The following is an 18380-nucleotide window of genomic DNA, read 5'->3' as shown; positions in this document are numbered from 1 at the left end:
TTTCAATTTGCATTTCCTTTTACCATGTACACATGATAATCAGTATATGCGATTATGTTGCAATAAAATATTACGTATAAATTCCCCAATTTGACATTTTCATTCAAACAGTTGCGTTTTGGTTCTTGATTTCTTTTATGTGGTATCTTTTCAACATAAATTAACTGTTTTGATGGTGTCAATTTAAGTTGCTAGATCATTATACAGGATGTAATTTTTATGCCAAAAATAATCAGAATATTTGTCTTGTTTAATTATCTTTCGTACACTTAAAACAGTTAACACCTATCGGGCATCATTTATCATATTCAGACCTGCGTGGGCGTTTTTCATTGGTAAAAGATGCATCACAGACGACATGACCATATTTGGATAAATTGTCTGCAAGAGATTTGAATTCATGCCCTTTAAGAAGACACGATCCATGACGTACAAAAAATTACTACTCTGATTTTTTGATGTAGTGTTACATTACATAACAAATTTACTTTCTTTGTACCTATTTATTTCAGTCTTTGTGAATTGTCATGTTAGAATGTTCCATAACTGGTAAACTAAACAAGTCGACAAGAGCGATTGTTACAGAGATAAACCACGCCTTTGATCCTGTTGATAACATAACCATACAAATCTTCATCAAAAATTATACTACACTTGAAAATGCATATGGCCTGTACATATTACTTTGTAATAATGTAGGCCTCTACATGCTTGTTTGAAGTATGTAAATTCTTACTAGTGATTTAAGATGTCATTAAATGTTAAAACGTAAATTTGGTGCAGGTGACATGATTAAAAAATGAAAAATATGGTAATAAAAACTATGATTATGCATATTTTTATCTATATATATACCTAACTTTAAATCATTCGCGGATTAAGCAAACACACATCGTTTAGGTCTATCTTGAGTATTCCCGTTTACACACCAACAAAACAAAAAATAACACAAGTTTTGAAATATCTTGCTCCTGTGCTCCGATTGATAAAAAAGGTTGTTAGGGTATTAACAATATGGACTTCTTTAATCACACGAATATAGAAGTATTTTATCAAATACATTATAATGGTTCACGCAGTATTTTTGCTGACTTTTAAAATAACTTGTGGAAAAGGGGCTCATCAGAAGTTACGCATTTGGAACTAGTGTAGGACGATTAAGCGATGACAAAATATAGTTTTTAACGTCTATAAACTGGTTATTGAATTATTAGCAGAGATAAATTAGCCAATATTCACGTGCCTACAAAAAGTTTGCACCAACCTTATTTGGTAGCCATGATAATAATAATAATAATAATAATAATAAAAATTTAAAAAAAAACCCAACAATTATATGGGCCGTACCATAAATGCGCAAAAAGACTTTAGGTAGAATTTGACACAGAGCAGAAGATGGAAGTTTTTGGCATATTGTTGCTGTATGTGGTCGCTTTATTGACCAGTAGGTCAAAGACCTCGTTTCAGCAATTGAAATAATAAATGAAACCATGGACAACCTTGGCGCGTTGTCAACAGTATTGTAAATAAACTTATTAATTACAAGTCGTTGCAAGATGAAAGGGTTCAAAGTAAATATACATCCATAAATCTGTCGAATGCACAGCTAACACGGTATCTTACTTTTTTCGTATCATTTAATGTATGGTACAGCACAGATGCATTTTATACTTGACCGTAAGTGGTTTATGAAACATGAAGATTATTAATATTAGTTTATCCAATTTCTTTACCATTTGAAGAAAAAACTGAGTAATTCTGACCCTACCCAACGTTTAAGCTAGTATTAAATTAAATTTAAACATATATACACGTTTTTTGACTGGAATATACAAAAATCTATTACTCTCCTTTTCTGAGTATAGCTGTCAACTGCTGTGTTTTATTTAGGAAACTATATAAGTAAAAGATGATACACAACTGTATATATATATAAAACTTCTTTGCTTGAAGTACTGTTTATTATATTCGAAGCTTAACCAATCACTGCTGTATTTGGCAAAACTTTTAGGAATTTTGGTTCTCTATGCTCTTCAACTTCGTACTTTATTTGGCCTTTTTAACTTTTTTGGATTCGAGCGTCACTGATGACTTTTTTGTAGACGAAACGCGCGTCTGGCGTATATACTAAATTTAGTCCTGGTATCTATGATGAGTTTATATTGGACAAAACTTGACAAAGACTCATTACTTTCTTGTGGTATCAGTTTCATTTTCTTTCTTTAAAACATTCTCTAAACCAAAAACTTTTTTTCTTTTGAGTGCCGATTAGTACTGTTCAATATTGATAAAAGTAATTTAAAAAAAATCGGGTTGTTCTCTTGTAAAGTACTAGTACATTATAAGTATACTGTCTGGACAATACACTATTCTATAAGTGCCAGAGTTCGGAAAGATTTTTTTTATGAAAATCATTATTTTTCCAAACTTTTGAAAACAGCTCCTCTTTTATGATTTGAATAAAGGAAAGATTTTAGTTGAAGTATTTATACATCAGCCACTGAACATATATAAGAATGTATATATCGTAACACGAACTTAAGTACCACATATAGACTGGAGATATAAAGAACGATGTTATAGAACAGAGATTTAAAGGATATCAATCGATTTGAATAATAAAAGGAATGTTGCGAATGTGTCTTAAGATGGCGGGTAAATACAGCACTGGTTTCCAGTCCAATCTGTACTGTGTGCCGGATTCGAGCAGTGAGCAAGAGTAACAGGTTATGATATAAATGGACAATCTAACATATCATTACTTACCTTAGAAGCGTCAACAATATACACTTGTAAAATGAGCAGCAGAGTAGTCAACCTATAAATAAAACAAAAAACCCATCAATAAACAACAGTAATTGTTTACAAAACATTGAAATAGACATGTGTTAATTGTCTTCTCAGATTGATAACCTAGAACCTCGGATAATATATCTACCATTTCTACGGTTTGCTGGATATGTTCAGTTCAAAAATGCAAAGGTCGAGTACGGAACAGTAGATATCATGTAGTTTTTGGTATAATCAATTGCATATATAACCACAAAATTTAGTAACGTAAACGTTGAATTAAAACGATTGTTGAACTGTTTGATTGTTAAAATTGTAAATACTTCTGAAATTTTCTGTACAAGCCATTGTTTGACAGAACCAGCATGTTTGATTTGGTTTTTAACTTTCAGCATTTATTTAAATCTATGTACTCTTTATATGCATAACTGATCGTATCAGTATCAGTATATCGATAATGAGTCTACAGTAAAAAATGAAACATGCATATTATTCAGAATAAAAATATCATGGATCATTTTAAATATGCATCATATTATAAATATAGATGCACATTGCATGCTCTTAATAACTCCAACTCAAAATTTTGAATGAAAGCATAACTTCTATTAAATAACTATAAAACGAACAGTCATTTAATTGGTTCACGCCAGCTTGGCAAAATGTTTGCCAAACTTTCTAAACACTTAATGATAACAAGTCATAGTAAACTGAAACAGGAATGTCGAAAGCTATATATATAAAGATTTTAGTATAAAAAAGAAAAAAGAAAAAGACGTGACGAGTCATTAATACATGCAAAAAAACATTTCTCTGATCTTCACCTTACAAAGCGCAATAAGTTGTATTTCTAAATGATTCATTGACAAACCTCCCAGAATGGAAGAGAATGAGATAAAACAGATTGTTTCGTTTCGCAACAAAATCTAACAATTTAATCTCCATGTTCTTTTGTTAAACAGATCTTCTTGAATATTTTGACAGGAATAAAATACCAGATGCACTTTAAGGTGACAAAAACTTGCATAAACTTACTAATTTTACTTTATTACTTGTCAAAATATAATTAGCCAAGACTAAAATCGTGCATATCACGTTATCTCGGTGATAAATGTGCTTTTGGAAACTAATGAAAAATAATGGAGTTTATATGTAATAGATGAAAGACTAAGTGTATAAACAAAACACAAGGGACCTATCGTACTTTGAAGAGTAACAAAAATATATGAGTAAAACCCTACATTATCAAACACGATAAAAACTTTCACGACTTCTGCGATACTTTATCTGTTTGTTACAACACTTCTGAACGTTTTGCAGAGATAATGAAAAGACTGTTTCCATTTATGGTAAAATATTTGTCGTACACAATCCCATTTCTGATCACGTGTTCCGTACTACAAGTTTCCATTACATTTTTTTAAAAGATTTATTGCCATTGGTTTTAAAATTGTAGTATTGCCACGTAATATATACTGTTCTATAAATTTTGGTTTAATATTATAAAATATAAACCTCAAGATAAACTGTGTCAAAACTTATCACATTTTTCATTTGGCATATCCCTTGGTCTTTGACAGAAGAATTAAACTTGTCGTTCATATGGATGAAGTGCGATTTTATCAGACCTTACGATATTTTATATCTCTGTAATCGAAATAACAACAGTATGTTCTACATTGTAACTGTCCTCCGTGAATGCGCTTTAACTTCGTACTTTATTTGGCCTCTTTTTCGATTCGAGCGACACTGATTTAACAGATTTAAGCTTGTCTGCATTCTTGAAAAACTCAAATTGTGTTTGTCATTATTATTTTGAAGGATTAAAAACAAGATTTAAGCCTAACAAGATGCGGAGAGATTGTACTGTAAAACCTGGGCAAATTTGAGCTTTCTGCAGACATATTTTTTGTCTGATTTGTCCATGTTAAAAGACACTTGGTCTAATAATTTATGAAAAACGTTTGTAACCGCAAACTAGGAACATTACTTTTAAGAGTAGGTCGAATATAAAAACAGATCTATAAAAATACATATGTTTAACCAACTTTAAAACTGAATTGTCATTTCGTGGCCCTTCATGACCTTGTCAAAGTGAAACAAAGCATAGTAAAATATACTATACATGTTAACGTACAATTATTGTTACGAATGTCGTCTGTTAGAATCTTATTCAAAATATTGCCCGAGGAAAATGAAATATTTCGTTTTTTACTTTACATACTTCAATTATTTGTCCTTTTGTAAGGCGATTTTCAGTTTAAATATTGTTGTTGAAAATTTATTTCCTGAATAAATATTACTGCAAATGTTTTCCTAACAACAGATTATGTGACATTATACGACCATTCAAACTAATTCCACAACAATAAAATAATAATTAAACATACTTCACACCAACAGGTGTAAAATTTCGCTACCTTATCAAGGTGAATATGTTAAAAATAGCTTTGGTCTTTTTACGACAATTCTTTGCCAGAAATATTGCTATGTTGGCGGGAATTTACAGGCATGAGAATGAATTATACTGAGAACAGTATGCAGCAACGCTTAGTAAAATTTTATATTTTGTCTGCTTAAGAAGCATAGCAGGTATGTGGAACCAGAATACCTAAACCAGGACAATATACGTTCATGGCACATCAAAAGCAACGAGGCATGTGCACTGAAAAGGAGAAAAGACGCATCCGAGCAGAAAACACTTAAAATCAACGCTTTGAACAAGACTATAGCTCTCATAATTTTTATTGGCATTTAATATCGATAGCATTAGGAAGGGGACAGAGTTGTGACTTTCAAACGCATCATTTTTGCTCGTGTCCTTACAAAGGCTCTTTTTCTTTGTTATAATTGGTCTGCGATAGGATTAAAGTCTCACGATAGGATTAAAGTCTCGCTCCAAAGATGTCTAGGATTCCAGACGTATTGGAATGAGGAGTTCAAATGCATGTCTCTTGTCAAACATGTGATCTTTAAACTACTCGGTATGCATTAAGATATACTTTACATGCTGGCAATAAAAATCCACACTAATTTGTAACCATCAAAATAGATTACATCTATTAAGTGATATTTACATTAAATAACAATTTAAGGACAAAAACCATCCTTTTCCCCGGGGCCCATGTGACACATCTTAGTCAAACTTCAAAGGATCTATATAATCTCTTCTAATGAGACGTTTTCCTAGCCCTATCTTCAAATGAATGTATTAAGGCCTTAAAAGGTTTGTTTTAATACTTTTTATGTGTATTTTGCTTAGATGACCACACAAGTGTAGCCTGACATTTCAAATTGTGCAGTAAGCCCTTTAATATTTATATTCTACAGGTAGACTTCTATTGAAATATAAGGTGATTGTCATTCTCAACGTCAATATATCGTGATAAGATTCGGCCATACAAAATCAGTGAATACGTTCCAAGATCAAACTTTGACAGGCACAACAAAAAAAAAAAAAAAGAAGTAAAATTGAACTTCGTCGAAATCAATGAAAATAATAATCTAATTGTCCGAACGTTGTTTGAGTAACACCTTTGATCATCTCTACAAATGCTTCCCCAGGTGTTCACATTCTCTGGACAATGGTTAATTTGAGGAACAGCCATTCGAAACAAGAAGATGGTGACCAAATTTGAACCTTTTTAAATGATAGATTTATGTTTGATACAATCTTTGCTTTGTTGCAACAGGTCTTTGATATACAGCTTTTAAATAAAGAAACCACAAAAACTTATTTTCCCATACGTACAACCCTTAAGTAGTTTTATTCAATTGAAATAAACTCTGTGAACAAACTATTTCGAAATTGATGATGTGCAAATGGTTGCTGCGTGATAAATTGTCCACCTCCACGAAGAAGAGCTGTTTTTTATTGCAACGACCGCTTTGGTATCCCGGGTTCGAGACATGGAAGTATTGGTATGCGACGTTTTAATACACGTACAAATCAAGTTGAACTGACAAAAATCGGCCTTTTCTCTGTTTGAATGTTCGTTATCTTTGATCAAAAACTTCATTGAGGAAACTTTTGATTTGAAATATATGTAAATTATAATATTTTGGCCTTGATAAGGTTCTATCTTTAAAATCAGATTTTGTTTATCATTAGTGAATTGATAGCACAAACTGACCTCAATATTTATCCTAACACTGCAAATGTTCATTTGCTTGTGAAATTTAATCTTCAAATACATATTATCTATGATATTTCGAATGTAAATATTATCCATACACGGTCAATATACAAAACCTGCATGTTTTATTTAAATAAAGTATTCACAGTTGTTCAGCTTATGAATTTTTATTGAATTTAAAATATATTCAATTTCATATAACAAGAACCTTTAATCTTATGGCAGACAAATTTCTGAAACACAGATAGCTTTCTATTCGCCTTTGATTTTTTTTAATGTGGTATAACATTTAAAACACGATATGGAATACCAAATGATTGTCAAAAATAGATTTTTAACGAGTGTTTGTATAGTTCTTCTCAAAGGAAGATGGAGTATTGGAGGAGCACGGTTCACGTGAACTGGGTGTCGTCTGCTGCTACTCCCCGGCAAACTTCCGAACAGATTATTTTACTGCCAGGATGAAATTGTCGCACAGTCGTAACTTATTCCGAAAACAAATATTAAAACAAATATTTTATCTTACATGTAGAGATATGCATGTTTACCTTAAGACAGAAAAGAGAACTTAAGTCAAGTTGTATAGATTTATCATAGTGAATAATTGCAGTGTGCACGAAGTTTAGTCTCCGGTTCAAGGGGACAAGATCAATTTGTCTGAAAAACCGACTACAATTTCACAAGTGACTTCGGCGCAAATTGTCCGTTCCTTTATGTATACCGTGAACACGGGAATGCATGCTACATAAACATGTGTTTATTCAACAACATTTTTAATCATGTAGAAATAAACAAATAATTAAACTTATAATTTTATAAATATGGAATTTTGATCTACAAACCTGCATCGATAGCTAAATCCTGTAGCACTTTTCCTCATAATGCGTCAAGACCCCGGTATCGGAAGCTTTTGGCCATGTTAAGATGCTTAAGAAGTCACTTGGCCATCTATAGGGGTTTACTTTCATGGAAAACATACGGTAATTATTCCACAGTAATCACTGCTATATAGTGGTGCGATAAAATTACGAATTATAAAATATATGAAAATCTCTATCCGAAAAATAATGAAAAACTATGTTTGTAAGTAGGTTTCCATGTTAAAACTGAAAATAAAATTTGCGCAAAGAAAACATTTAATCCCAAGTTACATTTCACAAATGATTACATTAGACAAGTATCACATACTACAAAATGAACTAGATATAAACTAATACCACTTTTAAAACATGTGCAGTAAGATATATCCATCTTGTCGAGATTTTTTTAACTTTTAAAAATCAAAAAACTTTTTTTGTCGTAATTAATAATCCAAACTGATATGCTTTTATGGTTCTTCCAATATTTATAATTATAATGCACATTATATAACACTCATTATGACGCTAATTGATTTCACTTTTATATATTTCATATTTGAGGCTAAGCGTACACAAACTAGTCTCACAACAGTCACCTGGTATAGTGATAAACTAGAGTTCATCACCGATTCGAATGTGTGCTCTTTTTACCGTGACTCTCTCATTTGATTGGCCAATGGGAAACAATAGAAAATATGAATAAACAACACACTAGTCTTTTTAAAATACTTTAAATAGGTTTAAATAGTACAAAATCTAAAGATTGTTTATGATCTTTTTTCTATTTTGAGTGTTTAAACAAGGAATATTTGCAATCATTCAAGGTAGAGCAAATTACCAATAAAATGCAGTTCACATCTTCGCTCGAAATCGATTTTTTCAAACGGATGTCAAAATAAATTTAGGATACACCTACTTTCCCTAAATTTAAATTTGCATTTATACTTAAGTTTTCAAGGGAAACACCTAAAAGCTTACCGAATTTTAAAAGAATTCTGATAATAACTTTTATATTTAACGGTTTTTTTCTTACATATAGTTATATTTTTGTGAATATTTTTACATTTATTTTAAGAAAATATCAACACATTAATTTGAACTTTTGACTTTATTACCGTTTCACCTAGTTGTGCACAGTGCATTTATTAAACGACACTGCACCTTTAATCATTTACATAAGTTTGATTCATTTCTTTCACATATCTTTATTACAAAATTCACTAGTATTTAATTCTCAATCATTTTTATCATTTTTTTCTTGATAAAGACACGACAAAAGCAAATGTAAATATGCAGTCGATACTTTTAATATGCCCGACAAAATGATAAATTGAACAATCCAAACTGTGTCTGTATTTTGTCAGCGTGTTTAAAGATTTTATTTCAGATTATTAAAACAAGTTATAGTAAATCATATTTTCGGATATTGCATCCTACTATATTTAATTTTTCAAATAAATTGACCATGTACATTTAAACGTTATCAGATTTAAAATAACCGTTCAAAAGATCAATATTAAAATTTATTTTTTATATATAAAATGATCGCAGATAACAAAATATGGAGGTAATATACTTTCGATTTTGCAGATAATCCCTCAAATCTCCTGGGTAATATGTTAAAACCCGAGACCACCCCGAAGGTTGTAATATTTGCTCGCTTTGACACTGTTGCAATTATTTTCCAATTATGTCTGTCAGGTGTGTAAATTTCGATTACCTCCCCTTTCGTGTTTTTTAATAATTATCTTTTGAAATGTTCAAGGATCCGAAGGCACAGTATAGCATATATTCCACCAAAATGAACAAACTGAAGTCATAATTGATTATAATTCAAAGGTGCAAAGCACTTTAAACTGTCTTACAACTGACCAAGTTCAACAAAATTTGTATAAGTCGTCAAAAGATTTAGTCAAATTAAAAACAGATATGAAAATCAGCGGAAAACGCGTTATTGTATAAAATGATAACCGTTTACGCGAAGGCTTATGTTGATGACAAAGGATTCCGGAGTGTTGAAAGGACTGTGAGAATATATCAGATGATGAAAACGCTTGCTAAATAATGCCAACTAAAAACATAGTAAACTCTGTAATTACATCGGCAATGCAAACCATTAGTCAAACTGTGACTGCATACATGTGAAACAATATACATAGGTTTTCATCTAAGGAACTGTTTTTTAGTTGACTGGGATATATAAAAAGTCACTTAACCTTTCCCATTTGGTAGTATTACGAATGTGCAAGAGGGGCGACCATATGTTTGCATGTATATATATATATACGCAGCCACGTCTGGTCGGATTTGTGACGCTAAATTCGTTGTCTTGTGTCGGAGAAATGGTTAAATCTCTCAGCACCACAAGAAACCTTGCAAACACTATTTCAAAGACAGTGGTTTCCGTCTTTTCTCGTCTTTTGTCCAGGTCAGAACTCTTTGCAAAACCTATCTGTTGGATTTGTAATGAATTATCATTGTCCTGAATGTGCATCGAATTTGCCACTGGACGTTACGATCAATCAAATAACCCTTCATGCTCTTAAACCGACACATTGAGTCGGAATTTTAAAGTGCTAGTTCACAAGATTTCAGTTCGCAGTCACCCGAACACATATTTTGACTTTTAGCTGACCTGTATTTGCTTTTGGTCCTTAACATTATGTGCTTTACGAAGAAGCAGCAAATATTTATTCCTAAGTCTTTGTTTCGATGAAGTGAGGCATCGAACCCATCGTGATATCCCGCAATCGAGCTAAGCAACGAGTTGGTTAATTCAGAGAGATGACCATCAAAGAATACGAATGCTTTAATCCCGTGTAAGAGCAGAGACAAGAATAAGCTTCATGTTTCTGATTGCGATCGGTCGACTAGATCGTAATTTATAATATCATATTTGTATAATTGAAATTATATTGGTTTGGGGTTTATATCTTAGACTGCAATATCACAGGTTAATGCCCGCGTCACACTGTCCCGATTTTTATATACGATGGACACCCGAATGCGAAAATTGTAAGTTCGTGCGAAGTTGGTCCCGATCTCGTTAAAATACCAAAAAGTGACCGAAGCAAGTACGATAAATAACGAAGTCTATACGATGGTACCGAAATTATATACGATAGCAAAAGATGGACATACGAAGGTTAACCGAAGACCGGTATTTAAGCTTCATATCTCAGCCGAAGCCTACACGATGGATCACGAAGGCTAAACGATGGATTACGAAGGCTAAACGATGGATTACAATGATGGTGCGATGGCCATACGATGTCTAAAAGATACGAACAGAATTTCGACAACATATCGTTTCTGTACAAGTCTGCCATGCATGGCGGGAAATCGATCTTTTTGTCTAATTCTTATAAAACTTAGTTTAATATTCCCTCGGCTTCTACGTGTAATTTGCGTGTAGATGAAATTGTTATGGACACTCTAGAACCAAAATGATCAAAACTTTGTATGGTGTTACTCGTTAAGAATATCTTAAGCGCTATTGACTTTAAAGTTCAAAGGTCAAGGTCACAGTGGCAGTTGTAATACCAGGCAATATCACCCTTGTGGACACTCTAAAACCAATATGCTTCAATAGATTTTTACCACATTTGGTATATTGGTCCTCCTTGTAATGATCTGACATTTTTTACTTTCAAGGCCAAAGGTCAAGGTCATGCAGATGAACTTGTTTTTTCTCCTTCAAATAGCATAATACACAGGAAATTGGTTGCTCATTTTTTTACCTGCTGGTTCTAAAGACAATATTAAAGGTATTTCCAGTTACTGAATGTTTTGGTTGATTTCTAAAAAAATAGTTTATGTATATATGCATATTCAATTTACCATTTTCTGCATGTGTCATATACAAATATAGTGTCCATATTTGTCCCCAATATGTTACATACGAGGGGATTCCACGCTCGGCATTGCCTTGTTTGAACTGTAAAATGTGTGCACTAGTCTGAATATCACCCATAATTATGCCCATGTTTACTGATCTATCTTAAAGGTAAGGTAATGGGTTCGTTGATCCCTTTTATTCAAAAAGAGCTCTTTCCAGGAGAATATCATTATAGTATAGACAAAAGGAAGGATGTGGGGAAAGCAACAAATGCGGTAAAATATGACATATAGAAAACAAAATGGTTATGGAGTAAACATTCGTGTGACAACAACTCAGACGATACCTTAAAAATTAGAATAATGAAGAAAAAGTTGGTTTCCCTATATACGTGTACCTGCAGTGATGGTGTACGAGGCTCGTTTATGATTTTCATTATGTTACTTGATATGAAAAATTGACAAAAAATAATATTTTTCTTGTAAAAGTAAATCCTGAGCCTGTAATAGCTGCTCTTCTTGTTCTCATAGAATCATATGATATGAGCTCCATGTTTTGTGAACGTCTTTCTTAACTGTCGTATTAGACTGACCAGTGCATATCGCGCATGGCACTTTAAATGTATTTTAGCGCGAAAATTAACTTACATTTAGCTGGATTGATTGCCGTCGTAGTTCCATCTTGTCGCCTTCGTACTTTTATTCGATAGCAACACGACTGGATTACGAGGTCTTCACGAAGTCGTGTTGCCATCGTAAGACCTTCTGGTATCTTCATGATTCATTCGTGTAGACATCGTAATGTCAAAACTGCCCGATGGAAACGATGGAAACACGAATGCAATACGATGTGCAAAGATGCATTCCCGGTGACATTACGATGGTGAGGATGGTGAACCGAACTCAATACGAACCCTCAACATCGGACGCACCTTCGGGGATTTTTTAACATGTTAAAAATTTTAGAACCCTTCCCGAAGTTGTCCCCGAAGGCTAGAAAAAGTGGCCGATGGTTAAAGATGGTTAAAGATGGCACTACGAATAGCCCGATCTGGATTCGATCAGTCCCGATTTTGAAAATTTCCATTATCGTGTTGCCATCGGCGTAAAAATCGGGACAGTGTGACGCGGGCATAATGATTCTACGATGTTGTCTAGAAGTGCTCCGAAGGTCATTAAAGACATCACAAGAACATGTTATCAACATTATGATTTCATATCTTCCTCCTAGTTTTTCTCAGCCACTTTAGATGACTTTCAGGTTACTTATACAATTTTTTTTAAAATCTAATTTTGAAACTGACAATGTCTTTGTAAAATGTGTCCCGGAAGAAAATAAATACTGATGCTTAATCACTAACAGATATCAAGATAGCTTAGCGATACGATTTTTAATCGGGGATTTTGATGAATATTTGAAATTATGAAGACAACTGATAAACTAATGTACAGTGTTAAGTCATTAGTCACTAGAAATATACAGACATATCTGTCTATATTTGTACATATTTCTTATTATCTTATCAAAATTAGGTGACCCATCCTTAGGAGGAAGCTAGTTTACACATGAAAACTATTTTTACGATAGGTGCACGGCTGATAATGTTGTTTGTTTATACTGCATTATAGAATTAAAAGTTTTAGGGGAAATCCTCGTCTTAACTGACGATAGGTAAATTTGGTAACAAAACAATCTTTCTTCAGTTGAACCATGGAAGTACTATATTGACAAATAGTTACTTCTATGGTTGAATTCAGCAAATTCCGTGATAAGCAGACACCTCATTTTATTCTTTCAAACCATCACGATTTCAAGAACGCCCAAAGTTTCTATTCTTTTGGCGATACTAATGGTAATAGAACACTGTAAAGACAAGAAGATGTTATATGATTGCCAAGTATGCAACGTTTCGCAAAAGACTACATAACGTAGATGTAAGCAACTTAAGATCAACGAACGGTTAAACAGGAGCAAAACTCATACACTTTCCGGCCTGCTAAGACAGTGACTGCATTTAAAAACTATTTTTTTTTTATCAAAATCTTCAGATGTATATACTGCTAATAATCTATTGTTCCCTTATTCATCGACACCTTTCCGTAAGCCATTATCTGATCGATGACCCCTCCTTAAAATCTGACATTTAGACAGCGCAACTGCAAAGAGGTCGAAAGAGTAATCAAACGTTGATGGAAGACATAGCATGAACCGACCCACCCCTCCCCCCCCCCCCCAAAAAAAAAAAGAAAAAGAAAAGAAGAGAACACCGTATCATTTTAGAACTGTTCTGAGAAAGTTTTATTCACAAATGGGAACGTGTTATCATATAAAACAAAAAAGGAGTATGTTGTCTGATTTCGAATGAGACAACTATACAGCATAGTTCAAATTAAGTGAGTATAGGCATACTTTAATCGTTGTTATCGGTGCTTTGCATTTGCACTAATCGTCTTTGAGCTAAACAATCTTTAATTTGCGCCAAACACTATATATCAATTATTCCGTACGCACCAAAAAGACAGGAAAATAGGAAAATAGGAAAATTTATATTAATAACAGTACAATATCAACACGATTAATATCTCTTCGTGATACATTTATGCAATAAAAATAGTCTACATCTTCTGATGTTAAATTATCTTATGATAATTCGTCCAAACGTTTTGCTAGTGGCAATCATGGTACCGCAATCATAACCACAACTTGTCTCCGATGCCAGGAGCTAATCGTCAGATTTAAGTTAAACGATCTATTATTATGTAATAATTGTTAAATTACTTTTATTTAATTTTATTTTTGAAAAGTCTTTATCATAAATGATCATTCGTTACCTATCACTGTTGAAAACAGCGAATACATTGATTTTAAATCTAAACTGATTAAAAATACAAGATAATTATCACATTGGTCATCTTAAACAAACCACCTACAGTCATCAATACAAGACATTAGGTTCCCACAATTTAACAAAAGTTCTACTAACTAATTAGTAAACAAATAGTTTCATTATTAAGTACACAATGTACTAAATGAAGAATTGGATGTTGATAGTATTTTGTATTCAAAATGATAAAAAAAAAAAAAAATTAAAAAGATTGTGGTATTTTTTGTTACATCTTTTAAGAAGACATACTTGTATAATTCAGCATTTGCGCTTATTTTTTTCAGTTTAAGTTAATATTTTAATAAGAAGCCTCTTACAATAAGTACCATATGCACAAACTTGGAAGAATAGGAAATTTGCTGTATTGGGTAATTAAGCACTTTTCAGAATACGGCTTGCGCAAATTGTTTTTTTTAAATTGCTCTTATATTTAGATATTGAAAATAACACCCTTTATACCATTCTGTATGAATTGTTTCTTTATTTCATACAATTTGACCTCCTTACTACTTAATGGGATATTTTTACGAATTGAGGAGTTGGTATATCAAATATCATTTCCCGCAAAAATGAGGAAAACAGATATCACAGTCCAAAATATACTACACGGAAAATACGGATAAAGCAACATCAACCTTACCAAAACCTGTTTCACATTGTGAAAACGTATTAACCATACTATAACAGACTAGGGTGTGGGTTCCTTTTTTTCAGGAATGCATATTATATATTTTGATAGAAAAGAAAAGATATGGGTTATCCACCCATGACACAAATCCGTACAAGCACAACAAAAACACAAATCCGTACAAGCACAACAAAAACACAAATCCGTACAAGCACAACAAAAACACAAATCCGTACAAGCACAACAAAAACACAAAATGCAAACGAACATCACTTGTATTGCTGTTCTTATTCTCATTGTCACAGTGAGGCCTTCAACACGGACCTACAACTCTTAACTTCGCTGCAAGTTTAATATATGTTATGATTTCTTGAAAAAAAGAATATAATGCATATATCTAAACCAAAATAGATGAGAAATGACCAACAGCTGCGTTAATTCGGGACTCTGTTCTCTAATGATAATTGAATTTACATTTAACTATCGTCGATTCTATAACTCTTTAACGCTGTTTTATCATAATTCATTTCATTCAAAAGATTCGATAACTGATACTGTAAGGCTTTTTTTTTTGCTCTGTCTCTTACATTTGAAGAAATAAAAAGACGAGATATATTTCAGCATCAGCAAAAACAAGGCTATTTATCTTACCACCTGCCTTGAGAATTTTAAGATATAAGGCTGAAAATAACTTCTTAAGCAATTATCCTTTTTATTTCATTTAATTTCAAAAATAGAATTACCATAGTCCTTGAAAAATACATAAACAGGAAACCACAGTATTGTTATTTGTTTGTAGGTACTTATGGATATAAGTGTCGAAACAAGATTGTGAGTTTTGTAAGTAAGCTTCTGTTGATACGTCAGACAATGTATAGTTCGCTATTCCGCAGTTTATTGTATTTACTATACTCTAGGACAATAAATAAATACATTTTAGTTGAAAAGAGAGGGACACAATAACGCTGATTTATCGAACAGATGATACAACCTATAGTGAATTTGAATACAACTTATACTTGTTTTTCAAAAACTTAAAGTATCAATAAAAGTTACAGATCATTCAGTGCTACGTAGATTATCGATTAAGGCAATTGAGATACATAATTAATATTGCAAACACCCCCACCCTACAATTTGCATAAAGGTTACAGAACCAAATTGAGTTACTTTGTGACAGTAAGAGAATTAAGAGTTTTACCTCTCACATACTTTTGTTTTTGTTTTGGTATGTATTTAATCATTATATGATTGTTTGCTGTAGATAAAAGTTTGAAGTTGATTGTTTATTGAACAAAAAAGGGCCATACCATGACGAGATAATTCCGACATTATTGTGGTTATCATTTCAATTATCTGCAATTGAAATTACAAAAAAATGTCGGATTTTTTCTGTGTTTTCGACATTAAATGAAAGGAACTTGTTAGTCAAGTGCCACCTTGTACTAGACATTTCAAAACCCGTACAACCTTTCCAAAAGAGGGCCCTAGCTTTTATGCTCCGCAAGAAGGAAAAATATTTAACCTTCTTATGAATTTCAAATTCTAACCTTAACATCTATTATGCCACTATCTTCCTGTATATACAGGATATCTGCCGCTAAGTTTTAGAAATTCTTATTTCGTGCAAGTAGAAGACAATACGACGAAAACTAAAATAAATATACTTTTACATTGATGAATGTTTGTATGTCGCAGAACATTTATCATCTTTTCTCTGTACTTTTTTCGTTATTATAAATTTTAGTTTATTAAGTAAAACCTATTTTTGACAGAAACATTTTTTATTTAAGCTGAATGATAGAATACAGCTGATGCAAATAGTTTTGAAACCTAAATTTTATTATTTATGCATTAAAAACATACTGATGCAATGTACTCAGTTAAATTAAACATACCGTATTTATTTCTATTATAAGAACAATTCAAGTTTGTAAAAATGCCATATTTACTATTCTGAGTTAAATAAGTGAATTTTTCAAAATGTACAACGTCAAATTGTCAAATGATAATATATGATCACCTTGGATCATCGGGGACAATGTTTACTACATATTATATTAGTTCAAATTTACAAACCTAAAACACAACATTTATAAATTAAATAATTGTATTTTAAATGTCACGTACATCAATATGATATTTCTTTATTTGAGCGCTCTAGTTTTAGATATCTGCGTGTACTCTCCCCCTTTCATTCATAGCCCACATAAAGAAACTTATGTATAGATTGGTGACCTCTTTGAATTGAGATTATGTCTATAACTGCGCAATTATGGTTTGATTATTTTCTCATTCCAATGAAAATAAATGGCAATTGAACTTACCTTTTGCATTTAATAAACATGGACTCTGAGAATTGAACCGTCCTTTGTGTTCCACATATTAGCAGATAAGCCTCTATTTTGACATATATTACTTCCCTCCGTTTAAAACATTCTAAAGTTTACTGAGATGATATATAACTATATACAGATATACATGTACAATATGAATGACGTCACAAGTCGGAAATGACTTGAATGAAATAGTACGTAGGTCCAGTTTCAGCTACGTGAAAAACAAAATAATTCAGATTCCTACCATTTTTGAAACTTTGTCTTAATCTCGAAGGTAAGACGGTATGTTCTCCTTATCTGACAAAACCCTTCAACCTGCATAGGTTGGGCTGTAAACATAGACTAAGGACGATTAGTATTTACTCTCTTTTAAATGCTAATAACCTTTCACTAAATGCTGTTTCATACCTGTACCGGGTTACATAACACATTATTAAACTCTTGATTGAAGAAATAACACAAATGCTACGGAAACAAGTGTTTTTAGTATAGTTATCACCGAATCTATTCGTATCTCGTTTTATTTGTAGGGGTTTTTTCTTCTCAGAATTTTTACTTGTTTGATCTGATAGTTGTCTATTTCAAATAAAATAAATAAAGGATTCCATACTTGCATGCATGAAATAGTGATTTTCTTGGAAGTCTCTGGGTATCAACATTGAAGTATTCTCCAAACTAGTAGGTGGATATAATCCTTATTGAAAGCTAATTGCACTGGATGCATGCGTAGACAGATACATTAATTACATGTTTTCTGATGTTGCATTTATTCTGTACTTTGGACAATTTTTTCCTCAACAGAGATTTTGTAATATTTACGAGCAAGACTGCGATAAATATGCTGATGATATTGATATATATGCTGCTTTTTTAAATTTTGAAGTAGTAATTGTGCAAATTTCAGT

At 32.2% G+C, this 18380-nt stretch overlaps 1 protein-coding gene across 2 annotated transcripts in view; it reads right to left on the bottom strand.

Moving 5' to 3' along the window:
• Positions 1-17615, bottom strand: part of LOC143072895 (uncharacterized) — a 36001-nt gene extending 18386 nt beyond the window's left edge. The window contains exons 1-2 of one of the 2 annotated variants that reach the window (XM_076248041.1): positions 17464-17615; positions 2767-2818 (exon numbers count right to left, since the gene is read on the bottom strand). In XM_076248041.1, coding sequence (XP_076104156.1) covers positions 2767-2818; positions 17464-17483 — 72 coding nt within the window. In that variant the 5' untranslated portion in view covers positions 17484-17615. Of the gene's footprint in view, positions 1-2766; positions 2819-7768; positions 8390-17463 lie in introns of those variants that run through there. The other variant, XM_076248040.1, reaches the window with a different exon arrangement.
• Between the last annotated feature and the right edge of the window lie 765 nt (positions 17616-18380).

Source organism: Mytilus galloprovincialis, chromosome 4, assembly GCF_965363235.1.
Source record: "Mytilus galloprovincialis chromosome 4, xbMytGall1.hap1.1, whole genome shotgun sequence".
NCBI classification, from domain to species: domain Eukaryota; kingdom Metazoa; phylum Mollusca; class Bivalvia; order Mytilida; family Mytilidae; genus Mytilus; species Mytilus galloprovincialis.
The sequence above is the reverse complement of the archived record's forward strand: the minus strand, read 5'-3'. Positions and strand labels throughout refer to the sequence as shown.